This window comes from Pieris napi, chromosome 5 (genome assembly GCF_905475465.1).
Source record: "Pieris napi chromosome 5, ilPieNapi1.2, whole genome shotgun sequence".
Lineage (NCBI taxonomy): Eukaryota > Metazoa > Arthropoda > Insecta > Lepidoptera > Pieridae > Pieris > Pieris napi.
Window position 1 is genome coordinate 784,463 of NC_062238.1, and position 16,033 is coordinate 800,495.

At 34.2% G+C, this 16,033-nt stretch overlaps 2 protein-coding genes across 5 annotated transcripts in view; one reads left to right on the forward strand and one right to left on the reverse strand.

The window, feature by feature from the left end:
• The window catches only part of LOC125049629, a 31,409-nt gene extending 27,987 nt beyond the window's left edge, over nt 1-3,422 (forward strand). For both annotated transcript variants that reach the window (XM_047649023.1, XM_047649024.1), the window contains exons 12-17: nt 125-544; nt 729-1,092; nt 1,463-1,565; nt 1,763-2,215; nt 2,635-2,765; nt 3,286-3,422. In XM_047649023.1, the coding sequence (XP_047504979.1) occupies nt 125-544; nt 729-1,092; nt 1,463-1,565; nt 1,763-2,215; nt 2,635-2,765; nt 3,286-3,422 (1,608 nt within the window). The remainder of the gene's footprint in view (nt 1-124; nt 545-728; nt 1,093-1,462; nt 1,566-1,762; nt 2,216-2,634; nt 2,766-3,285) is intronic.
• A 1,150-nt stretch (nt 3,423-4,572) lies between these two features.
• Nucleotides 4,573-16,033, reverse strand: part of LOC125049309 (protogenin) — a 96,052-nt gene continuing 84,591 nt past the window's right edge. Inside the window, exons 14-23 of one of the 3 annotated variants that reach the window (XM_047648456.1) lie at nt 15,053-15,196; nt 14,392-14,525; nt 13,914-14,077; nt 13,071-13,176; nt 12,446-12,591; nt 11,491-11,605; nt 10,559-10,670; nt 10,399-10,447; nt 9,609-9,689; nt 4,573-9,216 (exon numbers count right to left, since the gene is read on the reverse strand). In XM_047648456.1, coding sequence (XP_047504412.1) covers nt 8,953-9,216; nt 9,609-9,689; nt 10,399-10,447; nt 10,559-10,670; nt 11,491-11,605; nt 12,446-12,591; nt 13,071-13,176; nt 13,914-14,077; nt 14,392-14,525; nt 15,053-15,196 — 1,315 coding nt within the window. In that variant the 3' untranslated portion in view covers nt 4,573-8,952. Of the gene's footprint in view, nt 9,217-9,608; nt 9,708-10,398; nt 10,448-10,558; nt 10,671-11,490; nt 11,606-12,445; nt 12,595-13,070; nt 13,177-13,913; nt 14,078-14,391; nt 14,526-15,052; nt 15,197-16,033 lie in introns of those variants that run through there. The other 2 variants (XM_047648455.1, XM_047648458.1) reach the window with 2 other exon arrangements.

A 16,033-nucleotide genomic window follows, 5' to 3' on the forward strand; every position in this document is an offset into this window, starting at 1 on the left:
ATATATTTCGTAATATTATTTGTAAAAACATAAATAATTTGATCATGTGTTCTTAGTATTAATAAAAAAATGTGCTTCTTCAACACAAACCATTAATTTTGTTTAAAAAATTACTCTATTGCAGTCAACTACAGAAAAAACACGCCGAAAGATTTCAAGACAAAAAAGTCGCGAAGAAGATGCAAAATTTATTAGAAAGACCATTGAGGAAATTGAAAGAGGTCCTCTCAAAGATGTCTCTGAAAGTGAAAACGTTACTGAAGCTCAATCCATGAGCAAAAGTATAAGTGTAAAAAGTTTGAAGATGGACAGTGCTAAAGAACAAAATGATAGTGATAAAGATGAAAAACGTAATAACGGTAAAAAGAAAAAAACATCTAGAGCCAGATTGGAGAGGGAACTATCGAAGCCGTCTGAAACTGATACAGAACCAGAAGTAGATACAGTGACGGTAGAAATACCGAGAAGAAAGAAAAGACCGCGAAGACAGTCTGAAAAGCCCAGAACACCTCCCACATCGCATCACTCGGATACAGAAGGTGAAGTAAGTACTCATTCATACTTTGAAATCCAGAAGAAAGAAGTACTTTATTATTTAATTTCCTGGCATTTGATTAACTATATTAACAGGCATCTTCAGAACCTAATTATCGTTTAGACCCAATATTGTTATATTTTGCATTAATAATTGTTTGCTACACAACACTAAATTTACTAATCTATTTCAGGTGTTCGTCCTAAAAATTAAAACTCAAGATGTCCACGACAAACCACCGGAAGTTATAGTGAAGACCACACGCAAAATATTTTCACCTATTGTCAGAAGTGGAGAAACCATTCCCCGCGCAGTAATACCAGTAGACGTAGAAGAATTAGAACCAAGCCACACTAAATTCACTCAGCCAGTCCACGACTCGAAAACTTCCTTGCAATCTAAAAGCTCTGGAAAAAGTTCTGGAGAACTTCAAGATGATGAGCAGAAAAAGAATTCGAGGCCACCCCTCCCTACATCTCCGACATCGCAACGTAAGAAGGAAACCGCACCGGCTATTAAAATTATGATTCAGCGGTATAATAAAAAAATTAATGAAGGTAATTAATAAATTCATGACGGTTTTTATTCGTACAAAATAAAAAAAACATTATTCATATGGTTAAAAATGTACACAATAAGAAAATTAATATATACGGGTAGAAAGGATGAAAAGGGCATTAAAGTCTCCTAGTTAAATCGCCAAGCTTTTGTTGCATCTTATTTTTCATTATAATAAACATAATAATGAAAAATAAATAGATATTAAAAGCAAATGTTCAAACAGTTATAAGGAACCAGTCATAATACCAATGATATGTTCTCCGTATAGTACGTTAATTATATTACAAATCTGTTAAATAATCCTTAAACGGTGTATTAGTATGGTTGGGTTGACAAAGAAATTTACAACTTAATTTTATACTACAGCTCCACCTTCCGGAGGAAGTAGTGGCACCACATCTCCGTTATGGAGATCTCCAAAATCTGAAAGAAAACGTCCTCCGGATATGCCTGTAGGCGTTAATATAAGGTATTTTATTAAAAGTAAATCAACAAGACCCTTTTGTGTGAAGCGGCTCTTAATTCACTATGGAAAATACAAGTTTCTATCGATAGTTTCATCTATATTATTCTGTCTTAAAGTACTCGCATGATACAATTAGGGTTTTATCGATAAATTGTTGAAACCGTTGCCAACCAACCTAATGAGACTTGTTCTTCTTCTAGAAATAACCCATTCCTAGAAAGAGAAGTCCAAAAATCCGCCAGCGCGTGTCAATTATCGCAAGATCAAATATCAGAAAAATGTTTGACACCCGCAGACGATGGAGTTTTGAAATCCCACAGCGCGAACACATTACATCCTCAAAACGAAGAAATGGAAGATATTCACATACGAGAAACAACACCAAGTATGGAGACAATTATACCACGAAGGGAAAAAATACACCAGAATGTGGAAGATATCAACCAGAAATCTGAAGACATATTCGAAAAACCGGTATTACTAAACCCTAGTTTTATGAGGTCCATATCTGCGGTTGAAGATAATTGTACGTTAATTAGGATGACATCCCGAGCTGCCAGGATTAAGGAAGCAAGGGAACGGTTTCTTTCTTCTTCTCCTTCTATGAGAAGAGAAGGGACTAGTTCTGCGAGTGACCTAAGACCAGGTGATCGGTAAGTACACAATATATAGAAACTTTTTTACCATAAATAAGTCGGCCCTTAGTGAGAGTAGACTGTAACTTCTCTACTTGATTTATTTAGTTACAAATATGAATCTATAGCTTCAAGTCAGAAAGAGATTTAGAGGGAATATATTTTTTACTGCATTATCCGAAGAACAAAATAATTTACTTTTTAAAAATAAAAAACAAAAATGAATGATATTGGATGCAGGGTAGCCAAGCTAGCAATATTCTTAAAACTTCGACGAATTAGGTAATCGCTACGCTGGCAAAACTAAGAAACTTGAGCTAGCAGAAATGTACCTGGCATGGCAACTTCAGGTTTGGTTCGTACAAGGCAAAAACTAAGAAGGTTACAAACAAAGCTATTTATATATATACCGCTCATTAAATAAAACTATTTTCTAGGTCTAGTCAAGTAAGCTGTGAAAGCGATGCAGCGGAGGGTCAAAGTTCAAATCCAGACTCACCACTGGGCCGTAGTGCTTCCACGGGAATGGTAAACGTAGAGAGGGAAGCGTGGCAGAGAGTAGCTCAAAGTAATTATTTTCTAAATCTTACTACATAAATAACAATTTTGGAGAATTTTCGTACCACAAAAAGAAAAGATATTAAAACAATTACATTGAAATTGGATATTGTTGTAAGATACTAAAATGTTAATTAATTATTGAGTCCATCATTTCTATTGAGGAAGATTTTTGCAGTCATAGTTAAATACACAATTACAATAAGGGTCTGTTTCACAATGTATGGATACAGTACCAAATAGCTATGCAACACATAAATTATTTGGAAGATAAATTGTGCTATTTGACATTCATCGGACTCATAACTTATGATGGACTTTATGTGACGTATAGCGCTATCTGACAGTCGTGAAACGCAACAATAGTGTTTATCCTATCAATAAGTAATAAATAGCTAATTTGGAACTTATGTAGACTTTATCCGTACATTGTGAAACAGACCCTAAGTGTTTATCGGAAATCTTTTATCAAATAATTGGTCAAATGTATACAGCAGCTATGTTCCACAATAACCACCAAATTATTTCAGATGGCTCCAGGCGTGAACGCCCTAGATCCAGATTTAGCTTAGCTCGTTTAGCCGCTAAGTTACGGCGAAAGGATGAAAGCGCGGTTTCAAGATTGTGTCGACAAAGCCTTTTTGTACAGTTAAGGAATAAACAATAACTTGAATACTTTGTTTTATTATAATATAAACCTAGTTGAGTGAATTTACTTCCTGTCTACGACGATTACAGAACACAAAAATATCATTAAACTACATATGGTTTATTAAAACCTAAACATAACAAACAAATGTACCAATAAAAATTAATAAAAACAAAATTAAAACAAGTTTTGGTCCCTGTGGCAGTGTACCTATAACGCTGGCAGCATTTTCTCGCTGTATCCGATACTTATTCGTTGAGTGACGAAAGCACCAGCTTTACCAGGTACATATACCAGGCGACCCAAAAGTCTCTACTCCACAGAAACAAAATCTTAGTTGAAGGAGACTCTTAAATTTGAGCCGTTTATAATATGTATCATTAAATGGTATATTTAAAAAAAAGCGCCTCAAAAGGGCACAACAATTTCGTATAGTACTACTTTATTTCATTTGTATTTTATTGCTGACTGGTCAGTACTTACAGCTTAATGTATCATACATATTCATTGGAATAAAGAGAGCTCACTCCGAGATATTTTTTACACATTTTACAAATTCATGTTCTATGCAATGGAGCTCCGGACAGACGAATTTTTGCATATTTCATCCATCGTATTTTAGCTGTGTGTCATCTATGCAAATTCAGACTCAATCTTAAAATAACTTTATTCATATAGCCAAGTACACTTCAGAACGTCAACGAAATAGATGTTAAAATGATTCTAAATTTACATATACTACCAGTCAAGGGTGTAGAGCGGGCAAGACGAACCGGCAAGAAACATTCCACCCCTCTTTTTTATCGCCAAGTTTTGAGTCATACAAATTGTTTGAACTGAAGCAAATCAATCCCAAGGATTAAGATCATTGAAATAATCGTCAAAAATATTGATTAATTCACGTTTAACGAGTTTTGAATTTATTCAGTGATTATTCTCTAATTTAGCTTGGGTATTTGTTTCAGAAACGAATACAATTTCCATACAAGGAGTGGTTTATCTTCTGGAGCCTGATTAGTCGTACGCATACTTGTGTACTTGTTATGTTTCGAGTATTATACTGGTGAAAGTCATCATTTGTTTTAAAAAATGCCTGCGTCGTTTTTGGTTTTAGACATGCCGGCACCCGTGTGAGCAAGTCGGGTAGATTAAAATTAAATAAAACACATTTTAATTTTCAATTTTTAATCGTTCAATCATGACAATATCGTAGCAACATCTCGTGAGACACATTCAAAATGTCGGCAACAAAAGTCGCCGTATCAAAATGGGTTATCGAACAAAGTCATTTTATTATAAAACACTACAATTCAGTTAATATTAGTTATTATACCCAATAGAAACACTTACAAACAACGTTAATTGGTAATTTGGTTGAGGTAGATTCAATTATTTAAAAACTAATTTTCTTTTGTGGGAACACGATTATATTGAAAAGATTAAATCCATGTATCTTGTTAACGTGTATTAATTTTTTCCAAACAAAACTCGAATTAAATTTCCTTAACAATTATTTTGTTTTAGAGTTCCAAATCTATTTCTCGAACATTTCATATTGTCCTTTTCGTTGGTACCTATTTTGATGAACACAGACCGTCCTGTTTATTCTATAAGGATCTGACGAGGGCGTGTCGTTTGTCTCCAGCAAAATAGGCCCCAATCTACTTAACTCTTCTTAAACACTTTGTAACAATTTCATAGTATTTGGTCCAGGATGGAGCAGTTCATGTTCCCACATCACGATTTGAAATACCTTAAACGTATAAAATATTAAAATGCATATTAAACATTTTGATTACCATCCAACTTTAAATCAAAATCAATGTCGAATATAAAATTTTTAAACGTAATACTCTAGCGACTTAAATTTTTTAGAAAATCAAAATGTTTAAATCCACAGTACATTAAACATGGGTTTTGCCCTTATTAATAATTATGTATACAACAACATCTCCGTCCTAACACTTGTGGTGAACGATTCATTCCATTTATATTTGATCATTAATATTTTTGATGTCGCCTCCGATTGCTATTTTGCATATTTTAAGTAAATATAGCAATAACACCCCATTTCTTTGTATGAAAACTTATTGTCATAATTTACTAGCAAATATCAATTGGTAAGATTATCAAGTCCTAGTCTTGTCCCAAATGCGCATCACTTTTGGTCGGTCTGTTTAGCAGTAATTTTGTAAATTATAATCAAGAATGAATCCTTCAATCCACGCCAAAGCTTTAGCGTACCAAATAATAACACAACTACAAATAAATATAAGCCCTGAACAATCCGGCATCATTGGACGCGTTTAATAAGTACATACCAAACTGGCAACACCGAAGCCAAAGGAAACTCAGATAAAATAGACATAACATTTTTATGACAAATTGACGATAAAAAAAATGTTATATCCATGGTTCAAACGCTTGAAAGCATAACAACACAATAAAATCGGCCGTTTATTATCGAAAATAGCAACACTATTCCGCTAACTATATCGGATTCTGATAAAAAATCTGCAACTGTTTGAGAAAACGGTAATATATTAGTTAATTATGAAATTGATATATCCCTCGATTGTACAATTACTCCCACACTTGGTTATACTATAATAACAATATCCTATACTACTTGTAAGGCATGCTCAGGCGTTTTTACCACGAGGCAATATTTCACGCTGTGCGGTTTAAATATTTTTTAAACACTGTTTGTTATATTTATATAATAGTTGTTTTAATTGAAAAAAATATAATGGTACAAAAATTACAAGTTTTGCATTCGAAGAAATATAAAAATCGATCAATAATTGATTCATATCAAGAAATTATTTAATATATCCTCTGCGGTAAAAACGCATAAACACTACCATCAGTGTTGCTATGTAACATTAATTAATACTTAATATAAAAAATCTGTAAGGAGACAACTATTGCAGCCAATATGGAATGTGCAGTAACAAAAATAGCTATTGTAAAGTGGAATGAATTACCCGTGTAATGTGACCGCAAGGTGGCGCTGAATTATATTATAAAATTATAAGTTTCTTATTGTAATTTTTTACATAAGTCTTAAGAGACTATTAGCCAGTACTCAAAGTTCTTAATAAATAATTAATTGTAGATTAATTTACAAAAAAGGAGATGGAAATTTAACGGCTAATTCAGGGCGGTGCCAATTCTTTTATTTGAACTCGGAGGTCTACCATCATATTAATATGTCATTTAAATTATTAGTCCTTAATCGACGACTCAGAGTACAGCTGGTAGTTTGAGATTCAGAGAGTAGTAGAGTATTTTTACTGTTGATAGAATTTTGCTCAAAATAATCAATTATAATCCAAAGCTATCTTTCCTATTTACAGAAAGGAAAAAAACGCAGATAGCTTTCTATGATGCAAAAATGTTTTGTAACCTACAATCTCTTGTGACATAGATATTTACAAGCGGGTGGGAGGTGGTTTGTGAGATGCAAAGAAGATGAGTCAAAAAACCCTCTTAAGTCTCTGAATCTCGGCTTTGTTGCATTGTCGGTGACATTTATACTTTTGTTACAGCGCCATCTGTCGACTTATTCGAGCCTTGAACTAAATTATTGCAAAACGATTAAACGTATCGAGGCACATACATCAGGCTTTTATTTGAAATCATTTCCAAGGACGGAAAAGCCATTCTTGTAAATTGAGAATAAAAAATCTGTACAAGGAAGAACTTAGAACGATCCACTACGGCAACTAAAAATGGACCGAGTACGGTCGGCGACGCGCGCGATCCTCGTCGCTCGCCGTACGCTAATAATTTAACTACAGTTGTACATAATTCAGGTTTATTGCATTGGGAGACAACAATTTGGTAAATAAAATAAATAATACGAAGTATACACAACCTAGAGTGAACTTGTATACAAAATAGCATCAAAGAAACTTTAAAACCTAACGTAGCTATAATACAAAATGCGTACATACTTTGAACTGTTTTTACAAATCTCGCAAAAACTATCGAAGAAATCGTATCGAGAAATCTCATACGATTTTCACACTTCGACAATTCGTGTTCGCGTGTCGTAACGCACCGATACGAGGGGGAAAAAGAAGCAACAAAACAACAGCAAAATTCCTTCAAAAAACCAACGCGCCCTAGATGTCTTAGACCCTGTGTAAACCTAGCGACGTTATAATTCTAGCCTAAAGAGCTCACACTAAATCTAAAACTAACTGTAATTGAAGTATCAGGTACATAGTCGGCGATTAAATTTAAACTGAGTTTATATTTACAAACATCTGTGTTATAAAGAGACATTTTAATTCGACACTTAGTTTCCAATGAGCATAATTTATTGCTTGTTAACGAAAGCTGTTTATAACACAAACTTCGATTGGCGTTTGCAACCCTTTAAAAAAACATAATTGCTATAAAGAGCGTTCAAGTATTACGTAACAAATGGGGGGGGGTGTCCTTTTGTAAAACGTTACGATGTGGGGATTGAATTACGCGATATTGTTGATATTGTTTTCGAATTTCCAGTACTTTACACCACATAATGGTAACTGTTAGGTATAAAGAGTCACTGGGTGGTCACGAAACGTTTTACTATTGGGTAAAGAAAAACGTTACGGCGCGTTACATGGGGGGGGGGGGTTTCAATAATCTCCAAAAATTGCGTGACGGATTACTTGAACGCTCCCATATCCGCTATCCCTCACACTCAAAGTATAACTCGTATGTCAAACGCCTATTGAATTTGACACATGCGAGTCGTACTTAGCGCTAATTTACCCTGTCCCGAATCATTATAACTGTTCATTTTGACAGCATCGGCGTCTATTGGAATTTGCAGTACAGAAGATGGTCTATTTGTTATCTAGTAGAATAAATAATAAAATAGGCTGCAAACGTACACATTTGTACCGAGGTGCTAAACTTGTACCGAAGGGTTAAAGGAAATTCCTGTGTGGACTTAAAACTATGAAATAAATAATGTTGCCGAATATCGTTGGGCCAACTTAACAAATACCTTATAACCAAGTAAATGAGGTAGATCATCATTGTGATATGGAATAAATAACGAACGGTAAGGAGTTTCACGAGCGAGAGGGTGGGGCCGACATTTTAACGCTTTTAAGACGTAAACGTGAATAATCTCGACCCCGCCCTCCGGACGTCAATATTCAACAATTTATTAAACTATTTCTCATATAATAGCTGTGTTTCGTTGCAATTTATTACTCTATCTAATTGAATTTGTGTTCGATAAACGGGTGTGCGTTAAACATACGTGGAATGTAAGGGGGTAACTGTAGCTTCTTAGGCTTAAGGAAAATAAATATGTACATGTGTGTGTTTGGTTATTTTGGTCTGTATTTTGTACGTTCGTGTGACGCGGAGGCCCTCGGACGCGTACGCGCCGGACGTATACGCGCGTGCGTCGGTCGGAATAGGAACAAAACTCAGCCTGAGCCTCGAAATAAAGTACAAAACTCCTATCGTTAAAACCGGAACCGGTTCGGGGGCCGCCTACCCCTGTGTGATTCTGAACAGAGGGCGTCGCGCGATCTCAACCGTTGGGCTGAAGGGTGGGTTGAATTTTGCTGTTGTCCAGTTGGAACGTGCCGTGGGTCAATTCGGAGTTCATGTTGTCGTCGGGGAGTTTGAAGGAGCCGTTGGAGCGAGAGGGGATCAGGTCGGGCGGGGGGCGGGAGGTGTCCAGCAGACCGCCGAAGGAACATTCGGCCGTTCGCTCGGGTTCGCGAGACAGGTCGAACGTGTCGAATGCGTCGTACCGGCGGGCTTTCTTCACTTTCCCGTTTGGAGTTTTCGACTGGAAACCAAAATAATTGTTATAGATAAAATTAAAGTTATATAAATGTCGTTGAAGTTTGCCTTCATATTCTTAATGAAATAGTCTTTTATTTCACGGCCTCAATACCCAACACATCTAAACACTACTAGCTAGGTAATAGGTACAATATTATGAAGTTGACATATATCTAGTAGACAACAGAGCTCGTGCGGCTTTATTATTCGGAATCTTGCCTAAAGGGACTCCTTTTAATAATATATTTTAATTATAATTTTTTAAGGTTAGTTATTGAAATTACTACATAAGAATATTATTTACAAACGGCCTGTCTCGGCTTGTCTCCCCGCACTTTTTAAAAACCCTTTTAGAAATAAATATAGCCTATGTAAGTCTTTTTTAAATATACTTACGGCAGGATTGTCAATAATATGCACGTGTCCGTTGAGAAGCGGCTCCCTCCCGTTGCCCCTCGGCCCACTCGCGCCCACCGCCTGTGGACGTCATAACATCTTCCGATATTTTGAGTCTTATCGATAATTACGTGGGAATTCTTAAGATATTTACCGAGACTTAACGGTTAAATAGTCAAATATAGGCGCCGAATCAAGTCTATAAGTAGTGTTAAGGTTATCAGATACCGATCAGGAAAATATTGCTGTTCCAGTTTCCAGTTAAAATATCGCTGAACTTGTTCATACAATTTTATAGTTAACGGAGAGCTGATCACCTATTAAGAAAAATGTTGAAAGAAACATGCAGAAATTTGGGGCCAAGGCCTAGGGTAGACAGACCAAGGACCATCGGTTCTTTTGGTTATATACAAACTCAGAACATAGAAGATATTCAGAACGAGAAGATGACCAGCTAAGTTTAAAATGCAGTGATGAAACACATTACTTCATCTTGAACATATCATGTACTAGCAAATTTTTTTTGTTTAAATGTTAATTAGTAATCCAGCTTTAAAAATAGATAATATATAAAAGATTTAAGACGTTTTAGTAACCCAAAAAGCCAACTAATAAACTAATAAAAAAATCTACCCTTATCTCGTCTACCAGATTTTCTGTTTACTTAGATATCAAAAATTACTTAACTAATGTGAATGATATTAGAAACTATGGAATATAAATATTTTCCAACAAAACAAATATCACCTGCTTTTATGACATCGGTTTAAAAATAAAAAAATATCCTTACCCTCATTTCGGCTTCTTCGGTCACACCTTGCGTCGTTTGGACTCGACTCCTGCGCAGAAATACATCTTTCAGACCAAATTACAATATAACAAAACTGAAGTGTTTTTGGTTTAATGCGCCAATTGTAAGTAAAATTAAGTTAAAATTAAATTCCACTAACCGGTTGGGTGTTCTGTTCCTAGCAATTTTCTTTTTCCTCCAGACGCAAACAAAAATGACGATCAACACGCAAAACACGCAAAGCAGGCAAAAACCAACGCCCAAACCGATGCCTGTCAACACAAACATGTTATCGTTAATAGCTTATAAACGTAAATTATTGCTATCTCTGTCTGTCGGATACGAAATGAAAGAGATGACAATAGTTTGATACTGGCCAATAGTCAATTAATATATTAACAAGGGTGCAGCTGAGTTACATAAGTTAATGCTTGATTAGTTAACGATTAGTTATAGATTTAGGGTTCTTAAGATAATTTCTTATTTTCGATTGAATCCTTGATGAACTAATTTAAATGTTCACTAAATACTTCAAGTTATAGTTATTTCTTAAGTAAGGACTATGAGTACTGTTGTTAGTCTAAAAATGCATTTAACAAGGGGATTACTGCACACCTAGCAACTATTATTTTAAATACTATAAATAGAAATCTTGAAACATCTTCTAGAAATTTCTGTTTAATAGAACTTATGTTACATTAATCGATTTTAAATTCGATCTGATGTGTTCATATATAATGAAAACGTTTCAAAATGTTCCATGAAATATGTTGCAAGTCGGTTAAAGTAGGAGTTATATGAAGTGCTGTACCAAAAACGCCAATTTCATGCTCAAGCGTCAAAATATGTTAGTTAGGTTCAAAGAAAAAATTCTGTAGCTTAAGACTGTCCTTCCTTTCCCCTCTCTCTATTTTACTATTGGTCTTAATTGTTTTATCTGTTCCGCTATTTTACACCATCGCTTCACTCTTAGGTATTTCCATTTTTTTTAATTATCCATAAATTTCGCTTCCATTTAGTTTGTATTTTTTAAAATGGACATTGATAATACTCAAAAAAAAAAATAACTAAAAATTCTACATAAATCCATACCCAGCTGTTGACCGAAGCTTTCATTAGCGGGTCTGGCGGGAATATTCAGCATCTGATTGCGACCTCCCACCGACACCAACACGTGAACTGGCAGCGAAGGAGTTAAGTCACGGAGCTGGAAATTCAATTCATTATTACAAGTATAACTACTATTCATTGAAAAATGTTTGTTGTGTTTTACAAATTATATTTTAGATCTTAAGAAAATTGATTTTAAATTATTATATACTAGCTTACCCGGCTAACTTCGTTCCGCCTAATAGTCTAATAATGTCGTGTTAACTTTAGTTAAACTTAATTTAGCATTTCATTAGAATAATAACATTAATATAACTTTTTTTGCAAACACAGAAATGTTTTATTGCTTGCCATTGCGAAAGAAGGACAGTTTTACACATTAGGCCTTTTCTCGCATATACTGCATGTTAAAGCACTTTCTGATATAATTTTTTTTTTGATGAGGTAACATGTCTTCGATCAAGATCAAAGCGTGGTTATGCATCTCCTGATTAATTTTTATGTTATTATGCAGTTTACATTAATTAATATTAATTTTTAAATATTTTTATTATTACTATGTAGGTAAATAAATTGTAAACACTGTATATTTGATTGTTATGATTTTAATAAATATATGTATAAAAACATGTGTGTGTACTTATGCACACGCGTTAGAAAATATACTTCTTTGGCTTAACAAGATAAAAATCTTTTTAATTTTTTTATCTTTCGCCTTATTCTACGTTTGTAGAGGCGACACTAACAATAGAAAAAAAATACTCTCAACATTTTAGTTTTAAAAAACCTAAAATGTTGACTATATCTAACTTCAGGGTGTCGATTATTTGTGACGGTGTGCGCGCGCATCGTAAAAATTTACTTTCATAATTTTTCCTTAACGCGCCAAAAGTATAACTTCAAAATAATTAAGATTGTGACAACATAATATATGTACCTCGATGCTAGTGTCTGTGACCCTATACAGCTTCCAGGTTTCGATGGGCTGCGTGACGTTTTGCGAGACTCGAACTTCTCGACTCGCCCCCTTCGGCCACCAGACGCGAACATCGCTTCCGCTGTACGAGTACTCCAGGTCTTTTGCTTCTGAAACATAACGCATTATAATTTGAAGTCACATCACTAAATATAAAAAGACGATAGTATAAATAACTTGATATATTTTAGCGTGAATTTAATTTGATAATTATCACTGAATAAATTCAAAGCTATCGTTAAACATAAATTTCATTAAAGCTTTTTATAAATATGACTAATATTTAAATGGAGCAAACAATTTGTATGACTCAAAACTTAGCGAATAAAAAGAGTGGGGGAGAGTTTCTCGCCAGTTCTTCTTGCCTGATGCACGCAATTGACTTGTAAAATGGTAGTAAATGTAAATTTACAATTAATTTAACTTCTTTTTAGACGTTCATAAGTGTACTTGGTTACCTATATGCATAAAGTTATTTTGTTGTGATGGTGGAAGAACAAAACGAAACAAAATATGACGTTATATTGGAATTAAGATTTAGAAGTTTTTTTTAATTTTCTAAAAAATACTAAAGTATATTACTCACGCATATCCTTCATCTGCGGAGGAACATTCAGCACTGGACTGTGGGCCAGGGGTTGATATCCCGACACGATTACAAACGTCGATTCTGTTGGCTCTATACCGCTTATCTGCAGAAATAAATATTGAATCCTTTATTTATCTAACTTTGTTACATTTATAGAAAAACAAAAAATTATAAAGGATGCAACGGGCGGCCTTATGGACAAGCGATATCTCCAGGCAACCCTTGTAAGGAAAAACTAAAAAGAAAACATACAATTTTTTTTTACAAAATTTTTGATTGCTAAAACATAGTTGTGAGTTAGTCTATTGAAGTGTTGTCATATTAACGCTATCTATTATTTTGCAACACTTCAATATTACTTTTTTTTAAATGTTTCATATGTTTCTAAAATGGAGTTAGTTATATTAACATATGAGGCAGATAAATCAACCACAATTCATTTATTCATTGTTTTGTTACGATTATAAAAATATGTAATATGTAAAAAGTCAATATATGAGCATCCAATCAGTCAGGGCGCTTGGTGGCTTGTACCAAACGCACTGACTCACATACCACTCGGTTACCTGCGTGCACGCACATATACGCACGAAACTTGCAAGACCAGTTTTTTGTTACGTGCTCGTAAAGATAAATGATGTCGATGTAAAGTTTCGATAAAGTTAATTAAAATGAATAACATGTATTGTAAACTAAAGAAAAATGTAAACACATTTGCATTAAGACTTCAAATTAAATCAGGTAACTAATGAGAAAACAAGAATCTCATACACCAAGCTATCTCTTGCATATGTGGTCTAATATATTATAAAAATTTGAACATTGAGATAAAATACTTACAATAGCAGAATTAACATTCGTAAAAACGAACGGCCATTGCTCGATCGGTTCCTTGAGTCTCGCGGAATACCGTACTGTGTAGTTGCGTGCGTCGCCACTCCACGTTATACGCACTGCGCTCGAGTTAACGAACGCGTACGTTAAGTTCCTGAATAGTTTCGAACCTGAAATTATACGAAAAATTTAATTATTTTTTTCAATTTATATTATATTATAGTGTATATGTTAGCTCTCCGTATTAATATGCATTGCATTTTATTTAGAGCAAAATTTAAAAACTAAGTTAGAAATTGTCATTAGCTAGAAATGTGAAACACGTAATATGTGATAGTAACAATTAAATACAAATGAAAATCCACGATAAATAAAAAGTTTATAATCTGGCTAATCTCTTTAAGAAAGCATCTCTCCCCTTATAGCAAACGTATCTCAAGACTGGATATTAAATTGATAGCAATAATAGTAACAAAATGTATACCCTGACTAGCAGTGACGACATGGTACGGTTCGCTGAAGGCACTTGCGCGTGCGCGTCCCGGAACTCGCGCTTGAACTCGCACCTCATACTCGCTGCCCGGCTCTAAGTTCTCCACTGTCGCATTTGTTTTTAAACTGTGGAACAATTGATAACACATACATATAAAGAGATCCCGTTTTGTTCATCGTACGAGCATAATTATGAAATGAAAATAGAAGACAATTTCTATCTGAGGTTTGTAGTTTAATTCTTTTAATCATAGATACTAAATAAGTCGAATTGCTTTTTTTAAAAGTGGGTTTTATGTCTTGTTAAATTGTATTTATGTGACAAATATTGACTATAGTACGTAATAACTTAAGAAAGAGAAGAAGAAGAAAGAAGGTCCCTTGAGTAGGAACTGAATTATTACATGGAACTCACAACTTTTTACGGTAGAAGAACTGCATTTTTACAAATTATGTTTTTGTTTGCATTTACTATTGTGTAAGTTTTAAACTTCAATGTTTAGTCTTTTAATGTTTATGAGTCATTCCAAGTGGTGTAATTTTAATTCCTTACAAGCATTTTAAGAAGAAAAACTAGGCGATTTAAAAGTGGAGAGTTTAATACCAGTTCTTTATAGTGAAATGTGTCTTTTAAATAAATAACTTTTGTTTACCTCTCCTGACAATCCTCAGTGGCCTCCAACTTACGCACACAAACAAGGAACGTATACCGTTCGGCACCCTCGCATTGCCATGAAACAGTCAAGTTGCTCTCCATCACTTCCACGACTCGCAAACCGTAGGGGACGGCGATCCGCCTGAACAAAAAAATAACCTCAATGGCACGTACCATAAACATAGCAGATTGTTTTAAATGAATACTATCAGTTTATCTAATATATAAATTCTCGTGTCACAATGTTCGTTCCCATACTTCTCCTAAACGGCTCGACCGATTCTTATGAATTTTTTATGCATATTCAGAAAGCCTGAGAATCGGATTTCTATGTTTCAAATCACCCCATCACCCCAAAATTTATTTTTTTATTTTTTAGACAAAATTTTTGTTTTTATTTTTTTATGATACAACATACAACCCTTAATTTTCATCTACCCTCTACGATCAACCCCTATTTTTAATTATAGTAAATAGTTCTTTTCATTGAACTAAAAAAATGTTTCGTTGAAATAATATACATGCCGAAACGACGTTTGCCGGTTCAGCTAGTAATATTTAAAAATTGGATTAAATGCTAATAGAATAAATAAAGTAGTATTAGTCAGAACACATAGGTTCAAATGGTACTCGATTATGTAAAAATGAGTTATTACAGAACACTTAAACGAACAGAGTATGCACAATTCTAAAACTGATGGCTATTTTTAGATTTTTTTATTTCTTTAAGTTAGCGCCTGGTAGATAGTATGGGTGACCCCAGAGCTGGTGCTTTCCTCGCTCAACGAATAAGTATCGCAATACAGCGAGGAAGTGCTGCCAGCATTACTACTCTGCCACGGGACCAAAATTTTTAAATTTGTATTAATTTTCTATTTATCAATTTTTAATTATTATTATACTACGTAGGTTAAAATATTGTAAATACTATATGGCTATGTGATATTACGCAAAAAATATATTTAATTCATATTTGACT